This window comes from Manis javanica, chromosome 6, assembly GCF_040802235.1.
Source record: "Manis javanica isolate MJ-LG chromosome 6, MJ_LKY, whole genome shotgun sequence".
Lineage (NCBI taxonomy): Eukaryota > Metazoa > Chordata > Mammalia > Pholidota > Manidae > Manis > Manis javanica.
The window spans coordinates 25,555,308-25,568,007 of record NC_133161.1 but is presented as its reverse complement, the minus strand read 5'-3'; the positions used below and the strand labels follow the sequence as shown (position 1 = coordinate 25,568,007).

At 31.0% G+C, this 12,700-nt stretch overlaps 1 protein-coding gene across 7 annotated transcripts in view; it reads right to left on the bottom strand.

Annotated features, from left to right (window-relative positions):
* POT1 (protection of telomeres 1) overlaps positions 1-12,700 on the bottom strand; it is a 124,215-nt gene that overhangs the window by 62,111 nt on the left and 49,404 nt on the right. For all 7 annotated transcript variants that reach the window (XR_012132153.1, XM_037023491.2, XM_037023488.2 and 4 more), the window contains 4 exons: positions 9,573-9,728; positions 4,985-5,154; positions 3,789-3,874; positions 128-184 (listed from right to left, as the gene is read on the bottom strand). Coding sequence is in view for 6 of the 7 variants with exons in the window: in XM_037023491.2 (XP_036879386.1) it covers positions 128-184; positions 3,789-3,874; positions 4,985-5,154; positions 9,573-9,728 (469 nt within the window). In the remaining variant the exon portion in view is untranslated. The remainder of the gene's footprint in view (positions 1-127; positions 185-3,788; positions 3,875-4,984; positions 5,155-9,572; positions 9,729-12,700) is intronic.

Sequence of the window (12,700 nt, the reverse complement as noted above, 5' to 3'; positions counted from 1 at the left end):
TATGGATATTTTTGTCTTCATGGATACCTGCTTTCAATATTAGATAGGAATAAATTAGTTGGTAAGTTTAAGGACTGTATTACATCCACTACTATGCTCATATTCCAAAAACAAGACATTGTCTTACTTGTAGCTGACAGTTGTTGACATCTTTCCACCTCATACAGTGATACTGATCCAGAGCCTATAGGAAGGAGAGGGAAAAAAGAATTACGCAGTTTTAAAATCCATTAAAAATTCAATGTGGCATTGAAAACATTGTTGAGAAACTGAGGAAAATCTAAATAAACAGTGAAATATATCACGTCATGGATTAGAAAGCTCAATATCGTTATGACACCAATTCTCCCCAAATTGATTTGTGGAGTCAATATAATCCTAATTAAAATTGCAGAGGCTTTATTGTGGAAAGAGATGAGATTCCATCACTTAAGTGGAAATGCAAAGAATCCGGAATATAGAATATAATCTTGAAAAAAAAAATTGGAGGACTTCTACTGCACAACTTCAAGATTTACTATAAAGTTATAGTAATGAAGACAATGTAGTACTGGCAGGAAAAGTGACTAATAGCAACAGAATTAAACAGAAATCTAGAAATAAACCCACATTTACATCATCATTTGATTTTTGATAAAGCTGTAAAATAATCCAAAGGAAAAGCAAAAGTCTTGGAAAAGCAGAACTCCTTTTCCAAAGGGAAAACAAAATGCTTACTTCACACCTTTATTAGGAAAACCCAGAAATAAATCCACACATCTGCATTTGATTTTTGACAAAGGCACTAAATCCATCTTAAGGATGGAAACAAAGGTGCTACAATAACTGGAAATACATATTTTTAAAAATGTCTACCTCATACCATACTACTAACTATTTAAAAGGAACATACCACTGATAGATGCAACATTATGGGTGAAACTCAAAAATATAGATTATGTACAAGAGTACATAATGTACTTGAAGGTCTAGAATAGGCATAATTAATGTATGGAAAAAAACAACTTTTGGAATGGGGGTGGGGATTGACTAGGAAGGACCATGAAGCACCTTTCTGCAATAAGAGTGATATTCTACATAATGAGATATTTAGGTTACACAGATTTATGTATCAGTCAACATGGATGGTACACTTAAGTTGTTCATTTCATTGAATATAACTTTACCTCAAAAATAGGAAAGCATCCTGAACAACTATTGAACTCTAATTAATGATGTTCACTCTGAAGTGTTCAGGAGGCATATTTTATATCTGCAGCTTACTCTGAAATGTGTCAAAAAATAAGAAGAGTTCATGGATTAAAAGAGGGATAGATATATGACAGAGTAAATAGAGTAAAATGTTAACTGGAGAATCTAGATGGTAGGCATATGAATGTTTACTGTACAATTGTTTAAACTTATCTGTACATTTGGAAATTTTATTATGTTGGAAAATTACATTGTGAAGGAAATAAAGGGAGAGGTGGATAAAATAACAAACTTACTAAATTTAATAATATGACTTGATAAACACAATGAAACATTTTTTACTTTAACAAGAAAGCAAAAGCACTGAAAATAGCAGTGAGTTTTAATACTACTTTCTAAAGTGGGTTTAAGATTTTAAAAGGCATCCATATTTTGCAATTATTCTACCTCACATTCTATTATATGTATTAGTATGTTTTTATAATTTATCTGGCCTCATATACAAATATATGCATTTTTGTCCTCATTCCTCTACATTACAATACATGGTGCAAGAATTCATGGCAAGAGCAGTTGAATGGACATATTAAGATGGTAAAGTATAATTTCAGTAATCTGATTATTTAATATCTGCCATTCTGCATGAAGTGAAAACAGTGGCAAAAACCTTAAAAATAGTCAAATAATAAGAAAATAAGAGAAGACGTGCAAAATAGGTATATGTTCTTTTACAAACTGATAAGAGATAGAAAACCCAAAAGAAAAATCAAATGAAGGCTAAGAACAGGCAATTCAAAAAAGGGGGTAAAAAGGACAGATAAATACATAATATTTTCAAGCTTGTAAGTACTCAGGGAAATGAAATATCACCTTCTACCTGCCAAACTGTCAAAAATTGCATATACTGTTAACCTCTCATGCAGCTGAGAATGCGAGGAAAGGACATTCTCTTACACTGCTATTTGCATACGAATACTGTGACATTTTGTCATATAATATGGCACCATTTAGTAAAACAAAAGATATATTTACTATTTGATCCATCAACCCCACTTTTAGGAATTTTAGAGACATAAAAACATGAAAACACAATTGTTCAAGGATGGCTATTAAAGAATTATTTGTATGGACAAAAAAAAAAATAGAAGCAAACTGAATGCCTTATCAAACAGAAAATGGCTGACTTTGCAATGTTAGGTTCATATTACAAAATATTATGCAACTATTAGAAGAATGAGTTTGAGTCACATGAATTAGCCTGTAAGATGTCCATGATATACTGTTAAAGAAAGCAACTATATGATATGGTCCCATTTTTGTAAAAATTTAAATAGAGGTAAAGTCCTATCTGTTTATGTACAGGTATATATATATATTTGTGTAAACATGAAGAGGTTATGGAATCATACTAAACTGTTAACATTATCTCTGGACTGGGCATACAGGCATGGGATGCTACATAACTTGATATTATAAGACAGGTACTACTTTTGTAATTTAAAAATAACAAAAATTCTTGTCAAAGGAGAAAGGAGGTTTCAAAAAGCCTAATTACAAATTATACTGTCTCCAAATGACAGTCATTTAAATAAATTGGCCTCTTAATGGAAGTTCAAGTAATCACACATCAAGCTAAAATGCCATCAGCAAGGTGGCAGGAAACATGGAGAGTTTTAAGGCAGAGATAATGAAAACATAAACTTAAAATGTATACAAAGAAATCAAACAGCCTGTATTTGAATCTGACTGGCTTTGAGATCACTTAACAGCTAAGTAACACTGAGCAAATTATCTAACCCTCATCACTCAAAGCCTCAGTTTCCTTTTGTAAAAGCGCAAAAATAATATCAATCTCATATGAGTGTTAGTAGGATTAAAAAATAATGCATGTAGCCACTCAGAAGTGCCTACAAAGTAATACACGTTAATTTTAATGCTTACCATTGCTGGTATAGAAATATATATAAATATATAAAAATATATAAATACTTACAAAATGGTTGTCATAGTAGGGAAGAAATTAGAATGTAAAAAAATATGGGACAGAAACATCACATAGATTCCAGGTCCCAGAATGTACAAGCAGACATTAAGACAAAGTGGTAAAGGAAAAAAATCTTATAGATTGAGAGTTTTAAAATTTAGATTTGAATAATCATTTATACAGGTAGACAAAATATAAATACACAACAAATATGCAACCAATTTTAATATGGTACCTGATTAACTCTGATAAAGACTGGGAACCATGCATACCTCTAAGATATATATGATTAAAAAATACCTCTAAAATACGTATGATTGAAAAAAATAATACACACATATACATAAAGTACATATATAAATATATAATATTATATGTCATAAATCAAGTAATCCTTACCACCACAGTGTGAAAATGTAATTATGTAATTAAGGGAGGAGTAATATTTACCTTTGCACAGGACACAGATAAAGATCTAGCAAGTTCCTTTACAAGAATATGGATTTAAGAAAAAAGAGGAAGGGATGAGAAGATGTTAAAAAAGAGGATTAATGTTGATAAAGCTGTTTTATGTAGCAGAAGTTAAACTGTCAACATTAAAAACTGTTCTTACTTGAAACAGTTGGAAAGCTGTCCTCATGTTCTGATTGACATATACCATGAGACTGATTGGCTGTCAAATCTGCAGATTCTAAACTCCTATAATTGAAAGAGTATAACTTGAAATTACAAAACCAAGTTATTATGGTTAATTTAGTTCTGTCCTAAGAAACCAAGAAATCACTGAAACTGTGTAAAAGATCCTCTGTGCGTACGCATGCTTCAATAGAAGGCCTATAGCTTACATCAGATTATTTGGGGGTTCCAAAGGCACCCAAAGTTTAAACCTGATTCCAGACACATGGAATCTTCTGAAAGTGAACAATGGGATAATGAAACTGCGAACAAAAATAATCTGGGAATTTAATGGGTGACATTCACAGCCACAACAACCTCATTCTAGATTCAAGTGAAATAGTGCATTGATATAATTCCAATATGAAAAAAAAGTAGTGAAACTGGTATGTTTATTAAAATAGCCAATTTAATTGGTTTTAAAGTCACACTGACTTCAATATATATCAAAACTTGGAAAATAGTTACTTCATTTCAATGTGCAGAACAGAGTATTTCCTACATTTCTTTGAAGATATGCAAATATATTTTTATATCTCTAAAATACTGGTCAAAAATTTCTGTACACAGTGACCACTAGGAATACTTCAGGAAAAAAGGAATTGCAAATACAGCTGAAGTTAAGATACAGTTCACTTTCTGGGCACATCTAAAGGTTGTAAAAATATGGTACCCTAAAACACTTCTATTACCTTTTTTTTTATCAGTCATAGGTACTTTAGAAAGAAAATTTTTTTTCATGGCAGGAAGTATGTTCAGAATCCTAGATACACATCAAGTTTTTCATACTTTAGTTAAGGTCCAGTTTCCACTGTTACTATACATGGAGCAGGTGGCCAATGGTAGAAGAGCATATGTGCAAGAGTAGACATAAGTAACTGTTGGAAACTTAAATCTATACCCCTAGCTCTGCTACCATTTAGCTGCTGGAAGCCACAATCACTTAATTTGTTTCATTGAGTTCATCTGTTTAAAAAAATGGATAATGGCAAAGGAGTCTATGAGGATCAATTACAAGGAGCCTATCAGATACCAATCACCATCCCCATGCACACTCCCAAACAATATTATTTTGGAAATCAGTTTAATTAATACCTTAGTTACTATTTCTAAATAGATACATAATATGCTTACTTTTTCAGTTGATCCACATCAGAGTTACTTTCTGGCAAGACTCTGATTCCCCGACCATAACTGGTACCCCCATGGAGATGAAACTCTAGAGCTAACAATGTTGCTTGGGTCTCTGAATTCACAGACTGAAGTTTGGTATGGAGGCTGTAAATTCTAAGAAAGCTCCCAACCTAAAAAGAGATAACTTATTATTTAGAAAATATAGAAAAATCAAACAATCTCTGATATTCATGCTGACCAACCAGGGGTGCTGACCCATCAGAAAGGACACAGGTTTGCTATACTGGTATGTACTGAATATTGGCCCCAAGGACACTGTATCAAAACCAAAACCTATGTCTCTACAAAGCTATGCATGTATGTACGTACATAGACATATTTTTTCAAATGTAAGACATACTTTCATTTCAGAGATATTTAAGTGCAAAATAAGATTGAGTCTTCACATTAATAAAATTTAGTAGTTAAGAAATCCATTACTTAAATCAAATCTAAGCTTTGTATCTGATTAGGAAAACTTCAGGTTTCTGAAAAAAATTGCTTTAACTACTTTCAGGTAAATTTAATTAAATATTATCACTAAAAACTGTCACTGTGAGAATACTAGAATATATTTTTAAATGTCCTACAATATCAAAATAATAAACATCCCCCATCCCACAACTTTTGTTAATAAACAATTGTGTCTGTATACCGTAAAGCACACACATTTATGAGTTCAAATACAGGATTAAACCAATTATAGTTTTGAATCAAATGTTCCATAGTTAACTTTAGATGTTTAGCTATGCTAAAATTAAAAATGTCTCTAATTATAGGGTATTTGATATTCTTTTAATGTAGAACATTTAAAAAGAAACTGACATCTATTCAAGGGAAGAAGCTATATAACCTAAATCACAGTGACTTTCATGAGAAAGAGTTACAAACAAAAGGAGTTACCAACTAGGAAATTGGATTTGCTGGTATAAAACAGCACTCCTGACCACTGATAACTGTGGGACTACATACATTCTCTCTTCTTTCCAGGGTCAGGACTGTGTAACAGTGGTGAGATACTATGTAACAGAAAAGCTGTATATAGGGGAATATAAAAAAGATGAGGTAGTAAACCAATTTCCCACCTCTGCTTATTACTGTTTCAGTCAACTATATTTCTCCTCATTACCCTCTGGATTTGATGCGTGGGGAAGGGAGCAGAGCAAGGGGGACAGTCTATACTCCCAGACGATGCTACTCTTTTATTCTCAAGGGTCTTTAACCCACCCAATCATGGGTTTTGTGAGAACGAGGTAAGGCATTTAGTCTTCTCTTCCCTGACTTCTTCCACTGACAATTGCATCATGGCAAGGAAGCAGGGTAAGGAGAGTTCGAGAAGGAAAACACCAAAAAGAAAGAGAAGACAAAACTGATTTTCCTCAGGGTCTCCAAAATATATAAAGCAATCTACTTCTATTTACTTTAACCTCACTCTTTTCAAATATTTATTATTCTACAATTCTCTTTAAATATACATAATTACACTGTACAGTATATGTATATAATCTACAAAGGACTTAAAAGAAGACCTAAACACATGAGGAAGATAACATATTCATATATGAAAAGCTTCAACATTATAAAGATGGTAATTTTCCACAAATTAATTAAGCTTAAAATTAATGCAATTTCAATCAAAATCCCCAGTGTCTTTCATGGAATTTGAAAAGTTGATCTGAAAATGTATATGAAAGTGACTAGCAAGTCAATTTTGAGGACTGAGCTGGGAGAGGGAGCTTGCTAGATCTATGGAATATCATTTATAAATAAAGGTATAATACATAATACAGTCTGGTATTATTACAGACACATGTATGAACATGGCAAATCTTAAAATTTCAACATAAAGGGAAAAAAGCAAATTATAGAATGATACACATACTACATGTGTTTTTCAGACAAAAGTATATAAAAGTATGATAAATGTGACTGTACATACCTACACATTAGGATAAGTAGAAAAAGAATATTGGGGAGCAAAAAACGGGAATAAGCAGAGGCACAAAGAACGTTCAGCAGTACAGAAGTATTTCCTAAAAATTAGAAGTACCTGAAATAAGTGTGGCAAAACATTTAGGAATGTTCTTGGAGATAGACATATGGGTGTTTATTATACTATCTTTTCTACTACTGTATTTCATAATAAAACAAAATGTAAAGACCAAGAGAAAATTTATATGAATAAGCTAGAAAGATGACAAATTGTTATTTCTAGAAATTCCTTCTGGAGGCAGCATTGTATTTTTTTTAAGCTTGCTAAATTTACTATGAAATGTGGCAGATGTGCTACTATAATAGACAAATATTGCTTAACCTTGTCAGTAATGTGATAAGATTCCAAAAATACAAGTAAAGGAGTCATAACCAAAAATTATAAAAATATAAAGAATTGTTGTAAAGGCCCATTTCAAAACAGAAACATTAAAGATAAGCAAAAGCAAATATGGCTATTAAATCACTATTCCTTTAGAAATAACTTAAGTATTCCTTTATAAACTGTCAAGAATATCCCTTTAGTTTTAATATTTTTAAAGATTTGTTTATGTCTGAAAATAAACAACTATAGCTCTTGAACTACTGAAAGCCAAAAAGTAGTTATAACTTTTACAGTTCTTTAAATTCTGTCAGGGAAAGACTGGACATTGAAAATACACTGTTCTAATGTCTGGCTAAAGGTTTGAAATGGCATTTGGTGTGTGTGTGTGTGTGTGTGTGTGTGTAAAACTTTAAATGCAAGGTTTAAGAAAAATGTTAAAAGCAATTTAGGCTATAAAATATAGAAAGAAGTCAATTAAACTTAACTTTAGAATTGCCTTAACTGTCATCTTTATTAAAAAAATGACACCTTTTTCCTGTTACTACACAACAAAAATACACTGTGTTACATGTACTTTGGTTTAAAGATACAATTTTAAACAGTTGTCCTCAAGTGCTGATAAGAATTAATTTGTACCAATGTCACGACTCTGGAGATTTCTCAATGTGAAATGGTATAGAGGTTATTTCAAAATAAATTTAAGAAATTATTATTTAAATGATTTACTTAATTATAAATTAATTATTGATATGATGTCAATGCACATTAAATAAAAGCCCACCATTATATTACTAATATACAGAGACAATCCTTTTCATTTTTCTACTACACTGAAGATAAATAATGTTAGTATCTTTAGCAAGAAATTAACTGTCCTATATTTTATGTGCGCTCTCATAGCACCCTCTAGTGGGTGAGATAAAGCAGACAAAAGGGAGATGGAAAAAAATATCAAAAATGCAGAGTACTCATTGATTCACTGGCAGATATTATTTACTTCATCCTTACTATGTGGAAAGCACTACGCTGGGTACTGTTCAGGGCTTGGACAAGGAAATCAGTAAAAGCAAGAAAATAGAAAGACTTAGAGAAGCAGAACTGGGAAACAGAAGGGAATTAAATGGTGAAAATAGAATAAAAAATAAATTCACATTTTATTTTTAAAACTGTGTTCTTAAAAGATCTCAGAATTTGCTTTAACATTACATTTATTGTCAGAAAAAAATAATCAATGCAGATAAAACAGAAATGCGTCAAAAATAAATCTTCAACTGTTAATTTTCTCTGGAATGCCAAGTATGAACACGTGCACATACACACATGCATAAAGCACAAGAAAATGCAGTTATCACCTTTCTGGACCCTGACTTTAACCTAATTTATTGATTTGAGTTGCGCAGCCCTATTTGTAACATAATGTGTGAGTGGAATTATTTCCTCCTCGAAGAACATTTATTTACCAAGGGAATCTGGGGACTAAAATTCAGATCTAAAAAAACTGCAATTCACTTTCACAGTTTCTTTCCTCTAAATAGTCTGTATAAGTTCTGAAAGGTAGAATGGAAGCTATTTCAATAAAGAAAATCATTTCATATATTGTTAATGAGGATTGGCTCCAGAAACAGACACTGTAGATTTAAACAAGTAGCTTCATCCCAGCAGCTACGAAATCTTGGACTTAACATTTTCTTGCTTGTAAAATGGAAACATGCCTCCGTTTTCACATTTGTAAAATCAAAATATGATAGTACCTACCACACAGGACAGTTCTAAGTACATATGAAGTGCTTAACAAATGTTACTATTATTTTTTTATTATTAATGATACTATTCTTTGTTAGAAAGGATACTTGCAAATAAGATATAACAGAAGGAAAATATTCCCTAAAATTTTATTAATAAGCAAGAAGTATCATATCTAAAGAGTGTACTTCTATCTAAAAAGCTGTATCTCAAAAACTGTGAGCAAATTTTTATAAACTGTAACACACACAAATGCAAATATAATTTATCATAAATATTAGAAGTGGATTAATGATTTTAAGTAATGAATACAAAGTTACAGGCTAGATTTTGTCGAACCAATCAATAATACTTAGTACACTTTACAATTAAAGATTAAAGGAAAATAAATTTGAAGTTAATTTCTAGATCCTGATATTATCTATAAATGTGATTTACCCCCAAATTTACAAAAATACAAAATAGCAAACATTTGCTACTCAACATCACCTTCAGAGATTTTGCCACTTGAACATGGTTGTCATAGACTAAAATGTCTATTGTCAGATTCTGCAGCCGATTAATATGGCTTAAATCACCTTCTAGAGCAAGGTCTTGTATTAAGACTCTCCAAGATGGGAATGGGGTCCTGGTGCCATCCCATACCTGCCGTAAGAGGGTAAAGCAAAGTTTAATGATCTTTTTGCAAAACTGTTGGAGCAGAAAGAGATTTGCTGGTGTAATATAACTCAAAAGTAATTAAATGTATCCCCCCAGTATCTGCTAAACTTTAAACATGACATATATTCTTGTACAATTGCAAAAAGACCACAAAAGTATAGGTAATATGGGAAATACAAAAAAGAAAAAATTCACACTGCTGTAAGCCTGGAAGAAAACATTAACATATTGTTGCATTTACTTTATCTTTTTTCTTCACTGCATTTATGTTTTTCTTTTTTCATTTTAACAAACTGGCATTATATTCTGCTTTTCATTTCTTAGTTTATTGCTAAGCAATTTATCAGGCAATTTAAATATTCTTCTAAAATACGACTTTCAACACCTTTACATTATTTTATGCTATGGATGCACACAAATTTATTAAACTAGTACCTCTACTGGTTATTTGGGTTGCTTCAAACTTTTTGCTCTTTTAAATAATTAAGTTATTACTACCTTGTATATAAACCTCTATGAGAATCTCTACTTATTTTCTTATATATACATACCTAGTCTTTAGAAGTGTATTCTGATTTTTGCCCATTTTTCCACTTTGTTTTGATTTGGAAAAGGCCTTTAAACTTACAGATATGAATATTTTGCTTATATTAGATGCTGTGAATACAAATTAATGAGAATCATGGATTCTGGAAAAGGAAAAGATACGTTGGACTACTATGCAGGCTACACTGAGACAGGATGGGGACACAGGCACAGGACAAGCAGGCACTGTGCCATCCTTACAGCATGAAAGCCTGCACTGTGCTGGGGTTTTATGATAGCTAAGCTGTGCTATAGAAGAGTACAACACAAGATACTTGGTGTGAGGAGGAATGCCTCTGGCATGTCTGTAGTTTGGCTGGACAAGAGTAAACAGACTATCTAAAGAAAAAAAAAAAATTTCTATAAAGAAATTGTCTGCCAGTGTCAGATTACAGAGGAATTAACGAATAATGCTGGTGATAGCGCTAATTTCAAATAAACAGTCATGAGTTTGTGTCACTCACTGTTTCATAAATTATTTAAAGAATCAGGACAATCACTTTGGGAGCAGTAATATTATATGTCACAAATATTTTTCCCTCGTGGAAAGTAATTTTTCATTTTGTGTACAGTTTTTGTGACTTTAGAATGGCTTAACAGACTAATTCATGAGTCTTTTGTGAGAAGGGCTAAACAGGTACAGTATTGCTATACAGCTTTTGTGCTTTGATTTTAATTGTCTTGAAGTCAGACTTTTTTAATTCTGAAAATTTATAATTTTGTATCAAAACTCAATCTGTTAGCAGTATGTATATTACATACAAACCTGATATTTTTCAACATAGATAACAATCACCATTTGTCTTTCTTCACCAATTTAAAATATTATTTAATGTTTTTATATGTTGAATTGTATGCATAAGACTGTTTCTGAGGTTCCTAATCTTTTCCATTAATTAGTCTTACTGTGGCTTTAATTACTGTAATTTCATACTATGTCTTGATATTTGCTCTGGAGGCCCCACTTAGTTTCCTCTGTCAAGCCTTTCTTATTTATCCTTGATCATTCAATGTTTCTAATAAACTTCAGAACTATTGTCAACTAAAGAAACAATTACATTCTACTTAAAAACACTTCAGGAAAGAATAAAAAATATTTTAATAGTTCAAGTTTTCTTTTATGCTACTAAGTAAAGTTTTGTAGTTATCTCAGCTATTTCTTGTAGGAACTTTAACAGTTGTGACTTCAAAAAATCTTTTATTCTATTTATTACTGTATGTTCTATTTATTACTGATATATAAGAAGGCTATACTTTACTCATGATTTGAACTACTTATCTCACTGAATAATTTTTACTGATCTAAAAAACTTTTCAGTTAGTTATCGGAATTTGTATCTTTTGTAACTGACCCTTTTTTATCCTTTTAAGAGAGTTATATGTCTCATTTCTTTTTCTTAGTGAATTTTACAAGATGTCCTGAACATTACATAACTGACAAAATAACTGAGAAGGTTTTGTCTTGTTCCTGGCGTTACTGACTCCAGAATTTCAACCTTAGATATTTTGTTTACCTTATGATAGAAAATGTTTACAAAGTTAAACAAAGCACACATCTAGTTCTGTTTTTGTTGAACAATTTCATAAAAATAATTTTTAACATTCATGGAAAAATCATATAATTTTTAACATTCACAGAGATGACTATAATTTTTCTGAAATTAAATAATTTGATTTTTAAAACTAGATTGTGCTAGATTACAGTATATTATTTTTAAATATATAGTTGGATTTTGTTTGATAATATTTGATCAAGAATTTTGGTTTCTATATTTATAAATATAACTGGGATGTGTGCCCTTTGTTTTATATAATATTGGTCTGCTTTTGGTCTAATTCAGTTTGAAGGAATTCACTATCTGGGCATGTAATATTTTCAGTAGTTAATTCAACAATGTAAAAATCTATGTTACATTTAAATTTTAAAAGTGAAAAATAATCAATTTACACTAGATTTTATTATTTGCCAGCATAAAAGTTGGAGATACCATTTTATGATGCTTAAGCTCTCCTGTATATGTGAATACATCTGTTGTATCATCTCTAACTTAGAAGATTCTCTATCTTTTTAAAAATCATAATAACCAAACTCTTTTTTTAAAAATATTTGAACTTTGGGAAATTTTATCTTTTTCTATTAAAAAAAATCATACATAACAATTCTTACATATCTTACTGTTAGGAAACAGGTACTTTCATACATGGCTAGGAATTGTTTAAAGGAGCACAACCTCTATGAGGGGTAATTCAGCAAGAGTTACCAAAATTTCAAATGCACATACTCCTTAAATCAGCAATTCTATTTCTAGAAAATTTATCTTCACAGATCTATCAGGACACATGTGAAATGACAAATGTTTAAGTAAGCCTCC